At 43.7% G+C, this 22641-nt stretch overlaps 1 protein-coding gene across 1 annotated transcript in view; it reads right to left on the bottom strand.

Annotated features, from left to right (window-relative positions):
- Window positions 1-43: 43 nt before the first annotated feature.
- The window catches only part of LOC311223076 (transmembrane protein 150A-like), a 25663-nt gene continuing 3065 nt past the window's right edge, over window positions 44-22641 (bottom strand). The window contains exons 3-8 of the mRNA XM_084307807.1: window positions 21115-21162; window positions 19600-19686; window positions 17945-18012; window positions 16302-16429; window positions 14622-14799; window positions 44-5400 (exon numbers count right to left, since the gene is read on the bottom strand). Of these exons, the coding sequence (XP_084163933.1) occupies window positions 5087-5400; window positions 14622-14799; window positions 16302-16429; window positions 17945-18012; window positions 19600-19686; window positions 21115-21162 (823 nt within the window). The 3' untranslated portion in view covers window positions 44-5086. The remainder of the gene's footprint in view (window positions 5401-14621; window positions 14800-16301; window positions 16430-17944; window positions 18013-19599; window positions 19687-21114; window positions 21163-22641) is intronic.

The raw sequence follows: 22641 nt of genomic DNA, 5'->3' as shown, positions 1-22641 counted from the left end.
AACAGGATTAACTCCTCAACAGTGGGTGCTGGGTTAAGAGCAGAACAGGATTAACTCTACCCACCTCAACAGTGGGTGCTGGGTTAAGAGCAGAACAGGATTAACTCTACCCACCTCAACAGTGGGTGCTGGGTTAAGAGCAGAACAGGATTAACTACGCACCTCAACAGTGGGTGCTGGGTTAAGAGCAGAACAGGATTAACTCTACGCACCTCAACAGTGGGTGCTGGGTTAAGAGCAGAACAGGATTAACTCTACGCACCTCAACAGTGGGTGCTGGGTTCAGAGCAGAACAGGATTAACTCCAACAGTGGGTGCTGGGTTAAGAGCAGAACAGGATTAACTCTATGCACCTCAACAGTGGGTGCTGGGTTCAGAGCAGAACAGGATTAACTCCAACAGTGGGTGCTGGGTTAAGAGCAGAACAGGATTAACTCTACCCACCTCAACAGTGGGTGCTGGGTTAAGAGCAGAACAGGATTAACTCTACCCACCTCAACAGTGGGTGCTGGGTTAAGAGCAGAACAGGATTAACTCTACGCACCTCAACAGTGGGTGCTGGGTTAAGAGCAGAACAGGATTAACTCTACGCACCTCAACAGTGGGTGCTGGGTTAAGAGCAGAACAGGATTAACTCTACGCACCTCAACAGTGGGTGCTGGGTTAAGAGCAGAACAGGATTAACTCAACAGTGGGTGCTGGGTTCAGAGCAGAACAGGATTAACTCTACGCACCTCAACAGTGGGTGCTGGGTTCAGAGCAGAACAGGATTAACTCCAACAGTGGGTGCTGGGTTCAGAGCAGAACAGGATTAACTCTACGCACCTCAACAGTGGGTGCTGGGTTAAGAGCAGAACAGGATTAACTCAACAGTGGGTGCTGGGTTCAGAGCAGAACAGGATTAACTCCAACAGTGGGTGCTGGGTTCAGAGCAGAACAGGATTAACTCAACAGTGGGTGCTGGGTTCAGAGCAGAACAGGATTAACTCCAACAGTGGGTGCTGGGTTCAGAGCAGAACAGGATTAACTCCAACAGTGGGTGCTGGGTTCAGAGCAGAACAGGATTAACTCCAACAGTGGGTGCTGGGTTCAGAGCAGAACAGAACACGGGGAAGCATAACCTGCACGCCGAGGTATCATTTAGACTTCTATATTGATCAAATGTGACGTTTCGATCCATGGTGGATCTTCACCAGGTTACCGAAATGGAATTGAAACGTTGCCATGTTTTATCAGTAAAAAAGAAAAGTCTAAATGATACTGTATGTCAGTTTGTGGGTTCTACTTTCAACTTCTGATAAAGCACCACTTCCTAGACTAGTTTTGTGAGGATGGTATATCGATGCAAAAATACTATATGTATACAAGGATATTTTATATGTAATTTGAGGATTAGCTGTCGGACCTTGTGTTGGGAGCAGTCATGAGACATGGTTCTCGTTTTAATATGTGTTACAATTACAACCATCAGTACCTCCTTAGATATGACCTTTGTGGCCTAATACTTGAAATGGCTCTAATGGTTAAGTAGCTGTACCTTGAAGAGAAATGTGTGTAATATAAAGAGTCAAACAAACAAAGGTGTGATTAATAGAAACACTTGCCTCAAGAAAATAGTTGAAGGTCTCATTCTGTGTTTGTTTTCTCAGGTTCTACTTTGAGCTGCATTGAAACCACACAATACCGTAGTTTTTAATGTGGAGCCTTTGCCTGTCATGGGATTGTGGTTGTTTCTCTGGCTCATAAACCAACGAGCAATTCCAAACTGTTAAGCCACGTGGTCTGGTGGCAAAACTGGTTTCTGTTTTGAGTTGTAAGCAAACATCACGTTGTCCAACACAAAATAACCTGAAGGTTGTTTTGATCCTTGATCAATATATGCCATTCTGTTTGTATCATATGTACTGTACAAAGGAATTTTTTTGTATTGTACCATGAGCCATGTTGATTAGGCTACCCTACAGGATATGTGAATGTACTATAATCATAGGCGTAAATAGGTTATTTTCTATCTGCTCATGGAGAAAACATACCAAACATGTTTAATTTATCCATTTTTATTTCATATTTGAATATAAATCTCTTGACAAAAGAAAATAGCTAAATGATAAACAGATCACATATGTACAAAAGTAATTTATAAAAGGAAACTAAATATTCTGTTGCCTTGTTAACATTTGGGGTTTCATTGAGCCCTGACCATCAGATTGAGTAAAATACATGTTTTACACCTTTTTTTAACAAACAAAACAAGACTGACATTTCTAGACATTTTGTTTCTGCATTGCTGTTGTCTTGAGTGCAAGACGTGTTTGAATGTACGGGCCAAGGCTGCCTTTTGTAAATGGGATTCTCTCTCATATAACAAACATATCGAAGCTACAAAATTGAAATGAAGTGCACAAGTCGAGGAAAAAAATAATAATGTAAAGCCACTTTTTAATATTTTGGCCTGTCCAGTGGAAGATGGTAGAAATGCTGTCATGGAATAAATCCAACCTTGTGCTGTGCACGTGGTTCGTACAAGCTGCCTGTCAAAGTCTTAACCGTGTTGCGATAATTCGGTATGTTGCAATTAGGCTACGTCAAAAGATTATTCAAAAATCAATGTTTTGAACACTCTTCATCTGGCACAAGATGAAGGGGATAAGGCCAAAAGAAGCAAACGGAATACGTGGAGTAAAATGCTCCCACTTCTTTTGACTTCCAGCGAATGTCAATGACCCCTGATGTCTGAAACCAAGACAACGCATCAAAATTCCAGTGTAGATTCCAATCTTTTTTTTTGGCAAGAAGAGTAGGAATAAGAAAGAAAGAAAACATCTTTACCACAGCTGTTCTACTTATGCCTTTGGCGCAAAGAAAAAATGAAGTTCACAGATGATCACAGAGGTAGCTGACATGAGAACTTTCAAAATGTGTATTGCTGGCATCCAGTGGACAAAAGTTTTAAAATCGATCACTACCAACGCTATATAGCCCAAGGGTTGGAATACTGTTATGTTGTAGTGGTTATGTAATATACCCGTGATAATAACTGATCACAGATGTCTTAGCGTTCTAAAAGAAGAGCCAGACACACCGATGATGAAACTGCTGACTCACCACAGTATCTCTGTCGAGATGAGCGTTGGCCTCAGGGTGGCGCTAGTCTGCTGCAGTTTGACATTTCACCTGGCTGGGAGGCATGTTTGATGCTCACTTGGACACTCCCAAAACTATCGCCATTAGTTCAATGTCGAGTAGAAGTTGGCAATGAGAAAAATCCTCATTTATTCGTTTTCAAATAATACAAATGTGTCATTCTTTAAACTATGACAGCCTTGCAACAAACTGTGAATGTCTTACACAGGTTTGATATATTGCCATGTTTTGACACTAGTCAGACCATGATGGTCAGATAATGGCACATGGTCTATACGCATTATCCTCACTTCCACCCATCAACACACACTTGTGAATAAACCACCTCAGTAACATTAACTGGAGTTTTATCTTTTACAGAAATCATATTCCCCATATTCAAATAAGGCTTCCAAGGGACCAGCCTGGAATGAAAAAGAAAACAAACCAAACAAACATTGGGAGTCCACTAAATCTACAACTATGACATCAGACAAAAAAAAAAGAAGATAATCCATCAGTAAGTGGGTTAAATGGATTGTATGGATTTACTCTTTTTCATGGCCACACATTTCAACTAACGTTACACAACGTAGGCCAAGCATCCATGCTCTAGAATACATACCAAAAAAAAGAGCCCAGTGTTGGAACTCTCCTGGTTATAAGCCCCACATCCGTCAATAAAAAAAAGGCATCACTCCACTGGAGTGTAAATTGCCAGGTGAAAAGGCAATTATTGCACCAAAGAAAAATCAAACTTAAAAACAATAAGGTGGCATGACATGATGTAGAAAATACAGTAAGTCATGTAAACCCAAATGGGGGATCAATGGAATGACATACAAGGACAATACACCAAATGCCGATGGGCACAGTTGTAACAGGAATTACAAGTGAGATTGAGAGGCGGAGATTGGGGACTGTAGTGTAGAAACCGGCAACATGAGGACTGTAGAAACGGTCAGGTTTGTGTGAGCAGCACTCCAGGCTCATGTCAACTAAATGCGTTGCGTACCACAGAGAACAATGAATGTAAATGACTAACCGTACAGAGATACATTTTTAAACAAGAGGCAACGTAAAATTAAATAAAAAAAAACATTAAAATCACCTACCCCACGTGGGGGTATCTGTTCCAGATATCAGGCAGATATTAAGTAAAATTGTCAAGTCAGATTAGGTTCATTTTGATAGTTGATTGATAATAAAAAAGATTTTTTTAAAAGAAAATACATCTTTAAAAAGGCCATGTGCATATAACCTAACGAAAGGACATACCTTTACTATCTAAAGTATTCACTTCTCAAACATTCAATATTTTCTACTTTTACGATTCTTTACTGTTGGCAAACTCAAACATACCCTACTACTCTCCCAATGTGTGACGTGCAGGGAAAAGCAAGAGGGGGTGGACCGCTCCGAGCGCTGAGTAGAGGGAGAAAAAAAAGATAAGAAAAGGAAAACGGAATAAAAAAAGAAAACAAAGAAAACTTCTTTCCTTTTCGCCAAAAGACACCAAGGATTAACAGGCAAAAGCCTCAGTGGCCAAACAAAATGTCAGCGTTAAAGCAAAAAAAAACACATCATATTGCCAAGGCGCAGGCCGTGTGCCGAGTCGACGGCCGTCTTGAAAACATTCACAAAACCAAAGCTCCCGTCGCTCCACACATTCAGCCTTCCTTCGAAGCGTCCACACGGGAGACGCGCGGGAGAGAGTTCCCCGTAGCGGAGAACCGGACAGCTCGCCACGACAGTAAAAACCAATACAGCAATACGGACACAATAAACGTTGTGTGTCAGTCCCAACTTCTTGTGATTTCAAAATCCTTGCCTCTCCTTTCCAATTGCCTTTGTAGTAGTAGCCCCCTCCCAACCAACCCCCCGGCAGCGGTGACGGGGCCTCTATGGCACCACAGCGGTGACCTTTTGTGTGATGACCTCTTAGGTGCGGAGGAGGCGGGAGCTACAACATGGCTATGCTCTCCGGCGTGCAGTTGAGATGGGTGGACGTGCTGCTCCCCCCGGGGGACTTGAGGCCCTTGGTCCCCCCCCCCCCGCCGCCCCCCAGCGCCGCCGCCCGGGCCCCGGGGCCCATGATTATCCCCGAGCCGTGGAGGTGCATCTGCTGCAGGCCCGCCATCATGGTCTCGTTGGTGACCGTGCCGAACTCGTAGGTGAACGTGCCGTAGAACACCAGGATGTCCACCGTGAACACCCACTCGCAGATGGCCGCCGCGTGCTGCAGGATGAAGCTCTCGTGGATGAAGAAGATGCCGCCTGGGGGGGGAGTGAGTTAAGGAGCGAGAACATCTCTGGTGCACAGTCCAAAATACATCTCTAGGTACATTATAATATAGTCCAACATACATCTATAGGTACATTATAATATAGTCCAACATACATATATAGGTACATTATAATAGAATCTCTGGTGCATCGTCCAAAATACATCTATAGGTACATTATAATAGAATCTCTGGTGCATAGTCCAAAATACATCTCTAGGTACAGTATAATATAGTCCACAATACATCTCTAGGTACAGTATAATATAGTCCACAATACATCTATAGGTACAGTATAATATAGTCCAACATACATCTATAGGTACAGTATAATATAGTCCAACATACATCTATAGGTACAGTATAATATAGTCCAACATACATCTATAGGTACAGTATAATATAGTCCAACATACATCTATAGGTACAGTATAATATAGTCCAACATACATCTATAGGTACAGTATAATATAGTCCAAAATACATCTATAGGTACATTATAATAGAATCTCTGGTGCATAGTCCAAAATACATCTATAGGTACATTATAATATAGTCCAAAATACATCTATAGGTACATTATAATATAGTCCAAAATACATCTATAGGTACATTATAATATAGTCCAAAATACATCTATAGGTACAGTATAATATAGTCCAAAATACATCTATAGGTACAGTATAATATAGTCCAAAATACATCTATAGGTACATTATAATAGAATCTCCGGTGCATAGTCCAAAATACATCTATAGGTACATTATAATAGAATCTCTGGTGCATAGTCCAAAATACATCTATAGGTACATTATAATAGAATCTCCGGTGCATAGTCCAAAATACATCTATAGGTACATTATAATAGAATCTCTGGTGCATAGTCCAAAATACTTCTATAGGTACATTATAATAGAATCTCTGGTGCATAGTCCAAAATACATCTCTAGGTACAGTATAATATAGTCCACAATACATCTCTAGGTACAGTATAATATAGTCCACAATACATCTATAGGTACAGTATAATATAGTCCAACATACATCTATAGGTACAGTATAATATAGTCCAACATACATCTATAGGTACAGTATAATATAGTCCAACATACATCTATAGGTACAGTATAATATAGTCCAACATACATCTATAGGTACAGTATAATATAGTCCAACATACATCTATAGGTACAGTATAATATAGTCCAAAATACATCTATAGGTACATTATAATAGAATCTCTGGTGCATAGTCCAAAATACATCTATAGGTACATTATAATATAGTCCAAAATACATCTATAGGTACATTATAATATAGTCCAAAATACATCTATAGGTACATTATAATATAGTCCAAAATACATCTATAGGTACAGTATAATATAGTCCAAAATACATCTATAGGTACAGTATAATATAGTCCAAAATACATCTATAGGTACATTATAATAGAATCTCCGGTGCATAGTCCAAAATACATCTATAGGTACATTATAATAGAATCTCTGGTGCATAGTCCAAAATACATCTATAGGTACATTATAATAGAATCTCCGGTGCATAGTCCAAAATACATCTATAGGTACATTATAATAGAATCTCTGGTGCATAGTCCAAAATACTTCTATAGGTACATTATAATAGAATCTCTGGTGCATAGTTCAAAATACATCTATAGGTACATTATAATAGAATCTCTGGTGCATAGTCCAAAATACATCTATAGGTACATTATAATAGAATCTCTGGTGCATAGTCCAAAATACATCTATAGGTACATTATAACAGAATCTCTGGTGCATAGTCCAAAATACACCTATAGGTACATTATAATAGAATCTCTGGTGCATAGTCCAAAATACATCTATAGGTACATTATAATAGAATCTCTGGTGCATAGTCCAAAATACACCTATAGGTACATTATAATAGAATCTCTGGTGCATAGTCCAAAATACATCTATAGGTACATTATAATAGAATCTCTGGTGCATAGTCCAAAATACATCTATAGGTACATTATAATAGAATCTCTGGTGCATAGTCCAAAATACATCTATAGGTACATTATAATAGAATCTCTGGTGCATAGTCCAAAATAAGTTTTGAGCACAAAGTTCATCATAGAATCTAGCCTCTTTATTTTGCTCTCAAAGTGCACCAGATTGATGCATTTAACTTTAAAATGTACAAAAAAATAGATTTTCGCGGGGGGATGCCCCCGGACCCCCCTAGAGGGTCGGAGGTTCACCCCCCATAGTCTCTGAAAATCCTGTGTGAAACACTGAAATCTATAGGTACATTATAATAGAATATCTGGTGTATAGTCCAAATATACATCTATAGGTAGATTATAATAGAATCTCCTGACATTTCTGGTGCATAGTCCACAATAAAGCTATAGGTACATTAGGGCGGCTACGTGGCGTAGTGGGCAAGGCGCTCGCCACGAAATCTAGAGACGCTGGGCTCGCCTGTTCGAGCCCAGCGCTCCACATTTGCTTTCAGTTTAGCTGGTCGTCCGTACTAATACACATTGGCCGTATTAGGGGGTGGGAAACTGATGGGTGGGGATCGGGCGTTGTGGACAGCGACTCCTACAGGTCGGTTGGTGCGCCTGCGCAGTAGAATCAGGAAGTGTCGGGGGCAGCGTGAGCCTCCCACGCGTTACTCCTCGCCACTGAGAGATCGAGCTGCGCAGGTGAAAAGATGCGACTGCTGTTACCTCAAGTACCGGAGGGGACTTGTGCTATGTATGACTTAGTCCACATTGCAGCCGGCTTGTGGGAGGCAAGAAACAGCATCCGTGACAGGGGAGGGTTGAATTGGATGATACGAAATTGGGATGGGAGAAAATATAGAAAATGGGAGAAAAAAAGTGTATAAAAAAAAAAAAAGCTATAGGTACATTATAATAGAATCTCTGGTGCATAGTCCAAAATAAGTTTTGAGCACAAAGTTCATCATAGAATCTAGCCTCTTTATTTTGCTCTCAAAGTGCACCAGATTGATGCATTTCACTTTAAAATGTACAAAAAAATTGATTTTCGCGGGGGATGCCCCCGGACCCCCCTAGAGGGCCGGAGGTTCACCCCCCATAGTCTCTGAAAATCCTGTGTGAAACACTGAAATCTATAGGTACATTATAATAGAATATCTGGTGTATAGTCCAAATATACATCTATAGGTAGATTATAATAGAATCTCCTGACATTTCTGGTGCATAGTCCACAATAAAGCTATAGGTACATTAGGGCGGCTACGTGGCGTAGTGGGCAAGGCGCTCGCCACGAAATCTGGAGACGCTGGGCTCGCCTGTTCGAGCCCAGCGCTCCACATTTGCTTTCAGTTTAGCTGGTCGTCCGTACTAATACACATTGGCCGTATTAGGGGGTGGGAAACTGATGGGTGGGGATCGGGCGTTGTGGACAGCGACTCCTACAGGTCGGTTGGTGCGCCTGCGCAGTAGAATCAGGAAGTGTCGGGGGCAGCGTGAGCCTCCCACGCGTTACTCCTCGCCACTGAGAGATCGAGCTGCGCAGGTGAAAAGATGCGACTGCTGTTACCTCAAGTACCGGAGGGGACTTGTGCTATGTATGACTTAGTCCACATTGCAGCCGGCTTGTGGGAGGCAAGAAACAGCGTCCGTGACAGGGGAGGGTTGAATTGGATGATACGAAATTGGGATGGGAGAAAATATAGAAAATGGGAGAAAAAAATTATAAAAAAAGAAAAAAGCTATAGGTACATTATAATAGAATCTCCAGATATCTCTGGTGCATAGTCCAAATACATTTATTGGTCGATTATAAGACTCCCAGAGAGCCACATTAACAGCTATGTAACTATGTAGCGCGGTCAGAAATATCAGAGTCCTGTTTGAGGCATGGTCTCCTAGCATGTTCAGGCTCAACCAGCCATGCAGTAACAGCCTCCATCCATTCCTCCCAGCAGAGCCGAGGGACAGCAGCACAGGAGCACCAGCCTCAGAGAGAGGGAGGGAGTTACATTAACCTCCCAGCAGAGCCGAGGGACAGCAGCACAGGAGCACCAGCCTCAGAGAGAGGGAGGGAGTTACATTAACCTCCCAGCAGAGCCGAGGGACAGCAGCACAGGAGCACCAGCCTCAGAGAGAGGGAGGGAGTTACATTAACCTCCCAGCGGAGCCGAGGGACAGCAGCACAGGAGCACTAGCCTCAGAGAGAGGGAGGGAGTTACATTAACCTCCCAGCAGAGCCGAGGGACAGCAGCACAGGAGCACCAGCCTCAGAGAGAGGGAGGGAGTTACATTAACCTCCCAGCAGAGCCGAGGGACAGCAGCACAGGAGCACCAGCCTCAGAGAGAGGGAGGGAGTTACATTAACCTCCCAGCAGAGCCGAGGGACAGCAGCACAGGAGCACCAGCCTCAGAGAGAGGGAGGGAGTTACATTAACCTCCCAGCAGAGCCGAGGGACAGCAGCACAGGAGCACCAGCCTCAGAGAGAGGGAGGGAGTTACATTAACCTCCGCAGTAGAAAACGCTACTGAAGCTATCCGGCAAGCTGTTCCACACCTCCCCACACACACGCCTCTTCACACTCAACCCCCACTCCTTTCAGGAGCTGCAGAGAAATCTGCCTATTCATCAACAAGCTGTTGCCTGAGAGCAATTTCACCAGATACGAGACACAGGGACACACTAGTGGTTCAGCCATAGACCGGTATGGTACAATACACTTCCGGTATTCGGAAATCATGGGAGAGAGAGCGGGGGTGGGGAAATGAATGAATGAATGAGAACTTTATTTAACAGATTGCAGAATGGGTACAATACAGTACGGCTCAATACACACAATTGTTAAGGGGATGCAGACCAGAGAAAGACGTTTGTCTTGTTTACATCAGGGTCCCCCATTTTCATTTCATATTGACATTTATGACATACTCAACATACATGACATTTATGGCATAGGGACATATAGGTATTTAGTACTGATACATTTGTGACATATACGGTATTCAAATATACAGTACTGTTACTCATAGATCCTGACAGAGTATATACATATGATGGGGAGGGGACTGTACATTAGGAGGGGGTGGGTGGGTGGGAGAGAAATATACATATACGGCGGGGAGAGAATATATACATGCGGTGGGGAGGAGACTGTCTATTAGGAGGTGGTGGGGGTTTTGGGCATTTACTGTGGCCAGTTTCGAATTGCAGTCTCCCGTAGGTGCTCTTTAAGAGCGGTCTTGAATGTGGGTAGGGATTCACATTCCTTTACAGCTGTGGGTAGGGCGTTCCACATTGATGTGGCATAATTGCGAAACGTGTTTAGTCCCTTGTTTGAGCCGAATCCGGGTTTAACATGATTTGTTGAGCTTCCTCTGGTGTTGTGGTCGTGGTATTCACTGACCTTTGGGAAGTATTTTGACATGTACATGGGCACCTTAGTCGTGTAGTGTATCTTGTAGACCAGGCCCATTGCAAATTGCTGTACTCTGTCGTCTACTCTAAGCCATCCTAGGTTGTCAAAGTGTGCAGGGGTGAGGTGGGTTCTAGGGGTAAGGTCAAGTAGTAGTCTGACTAGTTTGTTTTGTGATGTTTGTAATCTTGTTTTTAGCGCCTTTGAGGTGCTTTGGTACCATGAGGTGCAAGCATAGTCTGACAGCATGTGAATGTGGATGAGAGCCTTGACATTAAGTGGTTGTAGCTACGGCTGTGGGGGCAGAGTGCCCACGGAGTCTCTCTGGATTGTCTAGAGACCTAGGTGTATCAATCTGCGCATGCGGAGTTGAGGACTAGAGAGAGGGAGGCGTATAAAAGTCTATTGGATCATGTCTCCAGCACCCCCACAGCCGTAGCTACAACCACTTAATGTCAAGGCTCTCATCCACATTCATTCATTTTCTCTCCCCGCTCTCTCTCCCATGATTTCAGAATACCGGAAGTGTTGCGGTGGTCTATGGCTGAACCACTAGTGTGTCCCTGTCTCTCACATTTGAATTTCAAGGATATTTTAAGCACCTTGTTAGAAAATTGGCTGTTTTCAAGGAATTCCAGGCCTTGAGTTTTTTCTCTCAAAAAAATCAAGCACTTTAAGCACTCCAAGGACCTTGTGCGAACCCTGTAAACCTGCTCCATGGCACACCTTGACCCAGAACCCTGTAAACCTGCTCCATGGCACACCTTGACCCAGAACCCTGTAAACCTGCTCCATGGCACACCTTGACCCAGAAACCTGCCGTCCAGTCATGAATATCTGGGAGAATACCAAGACAACTATGAAATCTCATAATACTGTGTAGTCCAAGAAGACCTCATGTCAACCTAGCTCTGCTCGCCCCCTTCAGTCAGAACTCTTTGTGAGTCGCCATCTGGGTCTTTAGTACTACAGTATAAAACCTTTAAACTTCTACCTCAATTGGGATGGGGGGCGGGAGTGGGGGAGGAAATGTCTTTTGTGGTGTCTGTGATAATATAATTGTTTTTATTTATATTTTCTGTATTTATTATTTTTGTTATTTCTATTGTCATTGTTATTATTGTCCTGTGAAGTCCTGTTTATTATTATTATTATATTATGTGTGGTCATGTTTTATGTAAAAGAAATTATAATACAAATTAAAAGAAATAAAAAATTATTCTATATAATTCTACCTCAAACTGCACCGTCAACCTTTGACCGTTTTTTATTGTGAAGGTCCTCGGCTGACTATCAACCTGTCCATCAAGTTTTCCCTGGAGGAAGAAAACCTTATAACTCCAAAAACCCAACTTTTCAGGAGATGGAACAAACGAACAGAGATTTGAGGGCAAATAGAGTTACGAGGTTTAGACAGATGATCGGTTTAATGATTTCCCATTGTTTAAACTTTGTAAAACCACACACACATATGGAGGATGATCTACCGAGTTGATTTATTTAAAAGAAATTGAGTTAGGTGGGCGGTTAGGTGGTCGAGCGGAGATTGCGTTCGTCACCAGCCCCGGAGCTGTGAGCTTGGTTCGCCTGTTCGAATCCAGCTCACAGCTCCGGGGTTGTCACCAGCTTGGCTGGCCGTCTGCACTGATACAATTGGCTGTATCAGAGGGTGGGAGAAGCTGGCGGGTGGGTCCGGGTCGTTGTAAACAGCGACTCCTACAGTTCGGTCGGGGCGCCTGCTAAGCGCGGATTGGACGTGAGGGGGATAGTGTGGTCCTCCCACACGCTACGCCCTCTCAATGAGAATCCGCGCTGCCAGGTGAAAAGAAGCGGTGATTGGCTGGACGTGTGTCGGAGGAAGCACGTGGTAGCCTCCACTCTCCCAAATGATCTGACTGTGGGGGGTAAAGCGCAGCGACCAGGAAGGGACTGGGAATTGGCATACGACTAACATTGGGATGGGAGAAAATCGGAGGAAAATGGAGGGGGAAAAAGACCAATAAAAAGAAAAGAAATTGAGTTAGGAGGTTTTCTTCCGCCAGCGAAAACACACACAAGTCATTACAATACCCCCTTGTGCCTAGCAGAAGGGTGCAATAAACACAAAGGCTGTGCTGGACTGACAGATGGTGCTCTTTTTCCAGTTCCGAGTAAATACTTTATGGCAGTGTTTCTCAAGCTGAGGGTCAGGACCTCCACGGCAGCCACAAGATGATGTTTTGTAAATATATACAAATACCACATTTTTGGTATGGATGCTTTTTTTTCTTCTGAAATAGTAAATATTTTAAGTCTAAAGCCCTCTTCCAATCAGTAATCAAGTTACATAGCCTGAAAAGGGGAAATAAAAATCATTATTTTGTGTCAAAGTTCAGAAAACTGTCGACTATGCACGGGGGGGGGGGGGGGGGGGGGGGGGGGTCACAAACAGGCATCCCTCTTTTTTAGGGGTCGCAAACCAAAAAGGTTGAGAAACGGTCAGATCTAAAAAGAAATAAGAGTGGAAACATGTTTCTATAGTTGATTGGGTTCTTGATACAAGGACTACTGTGTGGCATCCTGAGCTGAACTAATCATTACAATCGTAGGCCTATGGCAGGAGAGAGAGTACTAACATGACTGAAGGAGAGAGAGAGTACTAACATGACTGAAGGAGAGAGAGAGAGTACTAACATGACTGAAGGAGAGAGAGAGTACTAACATGACTGAGGGAGAGAGAGAGTACTAACATGACTGAAGGAGAGAGAGAGAGAGTACTAACATGACTGAATGAGAGAGAGAGTACTAACATGACTGAGGGAGAGAGAGAGTACTAACATGACTGAAGGAGAGAGAGAGAGAGAGTACTAACATGACTGAGCTCAAATAAAGTCTGAATGGAGAAATACAGTAAATAAACAAAGCAAAGATGAATGCATGGGGGGAAAGACAAGAAAACAATAGTTGTTTATAAAGATGTGCAAGAGAGGAGAATAAACATTAATTTGAGGAGAGCTGAATGAGGAGAGACAGCAAACTGAAAACCTGGAGTCAGAATGAAGAGACATGTCAGGAGAGCAAAGATGAAGATGCCTCATCCACAAACACAAACACACAAGGGCTGATTAAAAGCAAAACAAGCACGTGGAGAAGACAAGCAAGAGAGCAGAGAAACAGCCTTTGAAAACTTTTTTTTAAAGAACACATATTGCCATCCATTACATTTCTGGTATAGAGTTGCTATAATAACACAACTGTAAAATCTAACGGATTAGCCCAGGGGTTCTCAAACCTTTTTATACCACAACCCCATTTTATTTAGCACTTCTTTTGGCGACCCCACACTTAATGTATCGCGTAATTTCAACGTGGAATGACGGAATATCAAAATAAAAGCACACGTTGTTGAACTTGATCATGCATATTTATTAGAACATTTTATTACAGCACTATGTTATCAATACACATTTATAAAACGAGGCATATTTTGCCAAAATATGGTGCCAGAACATAAAAAATAAATATATATATATTTTTTTTTTGGGATAGATTTTCTTTACTTGCCAATGCGCGACCCCACTGTCACCTACCCACGACCCCACTTTGGGTCGCGACCCGTAGTTTGAGAACCACTGGATTATCCTAAACTATCTGAAATCATGGCAATTTTCGTGAATTGAAACTTTATACTGAAATAACCAACCAAAGATGTGCCACTGTGCACACACACCCTACACTCACTTTCAGACTCTTTCTTTACCAACTTTCATCCGACAACCTGCCCCCCCCCCCCCCCCACCGCACCCCTGGACAGAAAGGATACTGAGGACCAGGGAGACCATGGAGACCATGGCCAGCGCCACGCGGAAGTGTGCCATCCAGTAGTCGAGCGCGGTGACGGCCACCCGGTAGGTGAGGACACACTGCAGGCACACGAAGAGCAGCCCTGCCGGGAACGCCACACCAGCGCCCACATAGTGGAGAGATTTGGCGTGGTCAACCTGCCCGGCCGGAGGACATGGGCATGTTTTAGGCAACACGGGTCACCTTCTCCATTTTACAATTCAATACTTTCTAAATACAAAAAAATAAATAAAATGATGCCGCTTCTTTTTCATGTCTGCACTTTATGTGCTCATTTTATGCCCGTCTTTTTTCTGTTGTGAAGCACTTTGAGCTGCAGTTTCTGTATGAAAGGTGCTATACGAATAAAGTGTATTATTATTATCGGACACTTGTGGGGAAACTTCTTTATTTCAGATTTTTGGAACCTAGCCCTATTTCTTACTAATTATGTTTATTGGGTCCTTTTCTCAGCGCAATCCATGCCGTTCCTCATACGAGCTCTGAATAGTTAAATCAAATCAAATCAAATTTATTTGTAAGGCCCGACAACACATGGGCCGGACACGTCTTCTTTAAACAAGTCAAGAAGAAACATCACAATAAATCAAGAACAAAACAAAAAGTCCAAAATAAAATGTAAAATAAATAAATGAATAAATGAATGCAACACTCCCAGACATACCCCACGCGAAGGTAAGGAAGAACCCACTAAAAACCTAGCCATAGGGGGAAAAAAGCACCACAGGCAATGTGGCGGAGAGAAACCTTAGAAAGGCCGTTCAAGGGGGGGGGATCTCCCTTCTTAGATGTTGGCGATAGTAGTGTTGCAATAAAACAGGCGAAACAGTTGGTAAGCATGTACATATACGTGTAATGAAACACAAATAAGTACATGCAATAGCAACTGCGGTACATAAGAACATTTAGAAAGATTGAAAATAGAGCTGATGGCGGAGACGATCGCATCCTCCCGGTCATCATCACGAGACGTCCAGTTAAGCCACAAACCAGGGTAATTTTGTGAGCCTCAGTCAATCTGTACAGACGGGAGCTTTGATCAAAGTGACTTTGCATTGATTTGTGAACTATCTGTGGCTATAAGGAACCGTGTGGATTGTGTAGAGAAAGGACCAATCAACATCATCGTTGTTAGTAAGTGAGAAATGGGGCTACGGTTCTAAAAATCATTATAAGCATCACTGAAACAAAGTGGCACTGCTAGCGGCTAGCTTGCAGCTAGCTGTGTCTCATGGTTCAAAAGAGGAATGCTAACTATGCTAACATGCTATATTATGGAAACTAAAAAGTAGAAACCCTTTCCCCCCACATTGTTACAAATGTCTTTGTTTGTTATCGTTGTGTTTGAGCACGTCTTATTAGCTGTGCAACTCTTTAAATGGACCTACCTCAAACCCTGCCCTCATTTCCTGATCTTCCAAATCACAATGGTTGCTTCCATTGCGATTACAGGATTGGAGGATCAAGAAAAGAGAGCCGGGTTTGAGGTTAACTTCACCCTCACCCATCAAGCCGTAATGAAATCACTCAAACAATTAAGAGAGCCAGGTGAGAAAAGGCCTTTGGGGAGAAGTGAGACGTGTTGAAACTAAAATAACAGAATAAAGTCCCAGAGGGGAGGAGGGGGAAAGAGGATCACCTGGAAGTTGCCCACCATAACCAAGCCTACAGCATTGGTGCAGCCAGACACCAGGGCACTGGTGTTGATCCAGCACCGGTGGCTGTGCTCGATCACCTGTGCGTAGCGCAGAAGGCACACCATCACCACTAGAGGACAGAGGTGGAGAGGAGAGGGTGGGGACAGGAGAGAGGTAGAGAGGGGGAGGAGAAGGGGGCAGGGGGATGGGAAGAGGAGAGAAGTAGAGAGGGAGCGGTGGGGGAGGAGAGGAGAGGTGGAGAAGGGTGGAGAGGAGAGAGATGGAGAGGGGTAGGGGAGGAGAGGTGGAGATGGACAAAAGGGAGGGGGCAGACGAGGAGATGAGGTAACATGAGAGGGGTGAATGGAGACAGGAAGAGAGGAGGGAGGAAAGAGGGGTGAATGGAAGGATGGATTGAAGGGTGGAGAGAGAGAGAGAGGGAGGGAGATGTAATCAAGAGCAAAAGAAGAGGAGGAGGGAGGCAGAGTGAGCAGAGATAGACCAGACATGAGAAGGAGTAATGGAGGAAGTAATGGAGGAACAAGAGTGAGGGAGGGGGTGAAGAAAGAGGGGGAAATGGAAGAAAGGCCACATCCATTATTGATTAGAGCACTGGCTATTTAAAGCCCCACCATGCACCATGACAAATTAATACAAACCCAGAATCTAATAATATTATTTCTTATTCCGTCTATAAGTCCTACTGGCTTAAGTAAAAAAAACTTTAAACACAAGGGCACAAACATTCTTCATTTGAGTTAAGAGTGTGGAAAATATCTAGCTACAGAGATGGAAGTCATCATCATCCAGATTTAATCAATCACTGGTTACTGGGTGCTTTTAGCTAATTGCACGATGTCATAATAACTCGAAATTACAAGCGTGGTGATTTATTCCAATGTTTCTAAGTAATACAAAACACAAACCTTCGACAGCATCAAACATACATTTTAAATTCATGTTTCACTGTGCTGTTGATCACAATAACAAGAGTGAACAAATGACTCCAATCCATGTATTGGATTGTTGTAGCGCCTTTTTTTTAATTATTGTTCTGCTTTCCGTTTGCCTATTTAAGTTGTTTTCAGCTGCAGCGCGAAGGGTTTCCCAACTGGATGATGTAGCAGCGACGGTGCAACGTGACTGGCTGAAAATGGGCAACTACTGCATTGAAGTTCAGTTGCACCAAAGGGCCGGACAAATGAAGAAACAGGGTCGTCATAGAAAACGAATGGACCGGGGCACCAGGGTGGCGCACCACGTGCAGCGCGGCCGTCCCGGGTTCGACCTTTGCCGAATGTCTACCCCCATCTATCCTCCCATACTTCCTCTCTGCCAGACTTGTCCAAAAAACTAATAAAAACCAACCAAAAACACAACAAAAACAAAAAAAAAATAAAACGAATGGACCTGCGGCAACTAGTAGCTCAACTTGCTAGCGGTGAGGACAAAATGTTTTTAGCAGGTGTTTCATTTCTAAAGATTTCATCTCTGCCAGTGCCCCTCCGCTTATGTCACCTAACTGGGCAACAGCTGTGCATGTGTGTGTGTGTTTTTTCCTCCATCAGTGCCACAATAGAGCCCCGGGGCATTCAGATCAGCGCATGGTGTCGTCGTGGGAAGAGTGACAAGAGTGAGGTCTCACCCATAAAGGCTCCGACGTTGCCGATCAGGCTGAACAGGCAGCTCTCTGGAGGGTAGGAGCCGCACTTACTGCAGGACGCCACAAGGGGGACAGGGAGGTAGAATATCACTCAGCATGAGAGATGAAATCTATAAACGCCATTAGTCACAGACAATACTGTATCCTGTAAACGACGCTGCAGGTTATTTTTTAAACTCCAGTTTCATTTATGTATTTTTTGTTGTCGATTTGATGTATTATATGAAACCATCTCCTTCCAATATTATATCTGGGTCTAAAACTAAGCCTCGGTCGAGGAGTCACCTCAACGTGGGTTTTATGAATGAAACACAGTGTCTCTCCCTCTCCCTCTCCCTCTCCTGCCCTGTAGTCCCACACTCATTTGCAGATTGAACACAGCCAGTTCATGCAGTGTGTGTGTGTGTGTGTGTGTGTGTGGGTGGGTGGGTTAATGATTGTCAAGGCAACGAGGTGCTTAAGTCATGCTGCGGGGCTTTTCGCCTACAAGACAATGGCTTCCTGTGTTGTGGCACAGAGAGACAGACATGTACAGAGACAGACAGACATGTACAGAGACAGACAGACATGTACAGAGACAGACAGACATGTACAGAGACAGACAGACATGTACAGAGAGACAGACATGTACAGAGAGACAGACATGTACAGAGAGACAGACATGTACAGAGAGACAGACATGTACAGAGAGAGACAGACATGTACAGAGAGAGACAGACATGTACAGAGAGAGACAGACATGTACAGAGAGACATGTACAGAGAGACAGACATGCAGAGAGACAGACATGCAGAGAGAGACAGACATGTACAGAGAGACAGACATGTACAGAGAGACAGACAGACATGTACAGAGAGAGACAGACATGTACAGAGAGAGACAGACATGTACAGAGAGACAGACATGTACAGAGAGACACATGTACAGAGAGACAGACATGTACAGAGAGATACAGACATGTACAGAGAGAGACAGACATGTACAGAGAGACAGACATGTACAGAGAGACAGACATGTACAGAGAGACAGACATGTACAGAGAGACAGACATGTACAGAGAGAGACAGACATGTACAGAGAGACAGACAGACATGTACAGAGAGACAGACATGTACAGAGAGACAGACATGTACAGAGAGACAGACATGTACAGAGAGACAGACATGTACAGAGAGACAGACATGTACAGAGAGAGACAGACATGTACAGAGAGAGACAGACATGTACAGAGAGAGACAGACATGTACAGAGAGACAGACATGTACAGAGAGAGAGAGACATGCACAGAGAGAGAGACAGACATGTACAGAGAGAGACAGACATGTACAGAGAGAGACAGACATGTACAGAGAGAGACAGACATGTACAGAGAGAGACAGACATGTACAGAGAGACAGACATGTACAGAGAGACAGACATGTACAGAGAGACAGACATGTACAGAGAGACATGTACAGAGAGACAGACATGTACAGAGAGAGACAGACATGTACAGAGAGCGACAGACATGTACAGAGAGAGACAGACATGTACAGAGAGAGACAGACATGTACAGAGAGAGACAGACATGTACAGAGAGACAGAGGAGGAGGAGGAGGAGGAGGAGGAGGAGGAGGAGGAGGAGGAGGAGGAGAGACCTGATGAGTGGGATGTCCTGGATGGTGCAGCACGTCTTGGGGAAGCCTGGTCGGGGCAGCTCCTCGGTGCACGTTACATTGTAGAACCTGTACACAGGATACAAACAAACAGCCTGGGTTAACTCAATCAGCTCCTAGAGGTCGCCGTTTACCGTGTGGTAAGAAGGCCAGCGCTTTAAAGAATAGGGGTACATGGCGGTGTTTGCAGGGCTAAAAACTATATTAAATATTATAGCTATGGATCTAATAAACACGTCGATTGTCAGTCAGTTTCTTCCGGTCAACATGCAAAAAAACAGATAATTTTTTACATGCTTCGAGCGCCACCAACGGCTTATATTACACAGTACATTACAGACACACGCTCCGATGGTGGCAAAGAAATCATCTGATCAACGCAAGATTGGTAACATATAGTCCTTACCTCATATCTGATGTACTGCAAAAAAGAATAATCCAATTCCTGATCGCCATTCCAAATATTGATCGCGGTCGTGTGTCCAACGTTTATGCACCAAAACACATGAATCCACGGTGCTCCAGTTTCCCCAATCCGTGTGTTATAACGTTACTCGTGCCCGAGAACGAAAACCTGGACCGAACTTCTTAGATCGACGTACAGCCCAAGCCAGAGGGATTCCAATGATGTGCAATACCGGCCGCAAGGCGTTAGGCGGCGGTATTGCCCGTTTACGATCTCAGAGCCATTCCCAATGATAACATCAGGCTGGATGGATGAATTATGGATATAGCGAATAAAAGAAATAACGATTAAAACCCGACTTTTCTCGCCATTGGCGCTGAAACAGAGGAAGGACACACTACAAAATAACACACATCCAATTCAGTCTTCTAATACAATACATCCTAATTCTGTGCTAATGTATATAATATGTGCCAGTGCTACAAATTAGAAAGAGCAATAATAAGTGATCAGATCATGTCTACGTTAAAGAAATGTTTAATATTAGATAAGATGACCATTTCTTTTTTTTTTTTATCCACTTTTTCTTCCATTTTCTATTTTTCTCCCATCCCAATTTCGTATCATCCAATTCAACCCTCCCCTGTCTCGAACGCGGTTTCTTGCCTCCCACAAGCCGGCTGCAATGTGGACGAAGCCATAAATAGCACAAGTCCCCTCCGATACTCGAAGTAACAGCAGTCGCATCTTTCCACCTGCGCGGCGCGATCTTTCAGCGTCAGGGGTCTGCGCTTTGGAGGGGCGCCGCCCCCATCACTTCCTGATTCTACTGCGCAGGCGCACCAACCGACCTGTAGGAGTCGCTGTCCACAACGCCCGATCCCCACCCATCAGTTTCCCACCCCCTAATACGGCCAATGTGTATTAGCGCGGACGACCAGCTAAACTGAAAGCAATGTGGAGCGCTGGGCTCGAACAGGCGAACCCAACGTATCCAGTGTTCGTGGTGAGCGCCTTGCCCACTGCACCACGTAGCCGCCCCATAAGATGACCATTTCTTGATATGTACTGTGTAATACACAATCACTCACCAGTTCTCCACAGGGCAAACATGGTGATTCATCACGGCCATGGCATAGCTGTGGGGAAAAGAAACTCCATTATGCCAAAATAATACTGAATGTCAAGTGTAAAAGAAAAAAAGAAAAAACAGGAAACACGCCCTTTGATCTATTGGACCACATGTGTTCCTGCTGGCCTGGGATCAGATCCCATGAGATCCTTCTCTCCTGTATCTCCTGCTCAGTATCCCTACTGTCTCAATCAAGACAACAATAATAATAATAATAATAATAATAATAATAATAATAATAATAATAATAATAATAATAATAATAATAATAATAATAATAATAAGAGTGGAATGTCCATTCTCCTAACAATGACACAGTATCATAGATATAAAGCCAACACGTGTTACCTGTGTGTTGACAGTGCACTAGGAGGGGCAGAGTGGCTAACTGTGAGTGAGTGAATGAATGAATGAATGAATGAATGAATTAATTAATTAATGAGAGTTAAAAAAGGGCACTTCATCAAAAAACAATGCTGATTTATTTTGCACATAATCTCACACATCCAAAAACTCTAAACCGTTTTGCACACATTCATTTAGTTTGACAGTTATTGAGAGTAAATGAGTTTGAATATGGCCACCACCAGTGACATCATCAGGGACATTGAATTTTTTTTTTTATCTACTTTTTTTTCTCCTCCCTTTTTCTGTGATTTTTCTCCCCATCCCAATTTACCTCTCATGCCAATTCTCCCTCCCCTGTCCTTATCGTTGCTCGCATATGCCCCCCACTGGCCGGTTGTAGGGAGGATAGAAGCCTTGCATCACATGTCCCCTCCGATACATGTGGAGGCAGCCTGTCACATCTTTTCACCTGCAAGGAGTAACGTGTGGGAGGCTCACACTGCCCCCGCCATGTTCCTGACTTTGCTGTGCAGGCGTCCCCAACCGACCTGTAGGAGTCGCTGTTCACAACGACCAGACTACCACCCTTCGACTTCCCACCCGCTAACTCTGCCAATTGAGTTAGTATGACGGCGGCCCAAGCCGGAGGCAACGCCGACAGCCGGATTCGAACCCGGTGTCTCTTGCGTTGGTGACGAGCGCAATGTCCGCTGCGCCACCCAGCCGCATAGGACATTGAATCCTTGTGATGTGTTAATTACAGCACCATGAATATGATGTAGATCAGAGGTGGGCAACCATGTGTTTTCCCATCTACCAGTCCATCGCACGGAGGCCTCTCAGTCGTATGCAGGTGTCAGCCAGGTGTGCACCCTAAAAATGGATAGGCTATAGGACGAGACGTGTAGGAGGAGAGGGAAGGTTGCCACCCGTCCTGTATAATAAGCTAAACGTTGTTTCCTTTATGAGTCAACACAGAGCGTCATTTGTTCTGTATTACTCGAGTGAGTAATAGTATTAGGCTGAGACACGCACAGGCCCTCGCCAATCTCTCAGACGTAAATACGTTAAAAAAAAACGTAAATAAAGCGAAGAGCACTTTCCACCTACCGCTCTCCTGCTGTATCCACCACGGACC

Source organism: Notolepis coatsorum (assembly GCF_963971535.1).
Source record: "Notolepis coatsorum genome assembly, chromosome: 2".
NCBI classification, from domain to species: domain Eukaryota; kingdom Metazoa; phylum Chordata; class Actinopteri; order Aulopiformes; family Paralepididae; genus Notolepis; species Notolepis coatsorum.
This window is presented reverse-complemented; position numbering and strand designations above follow the sequence as displayed.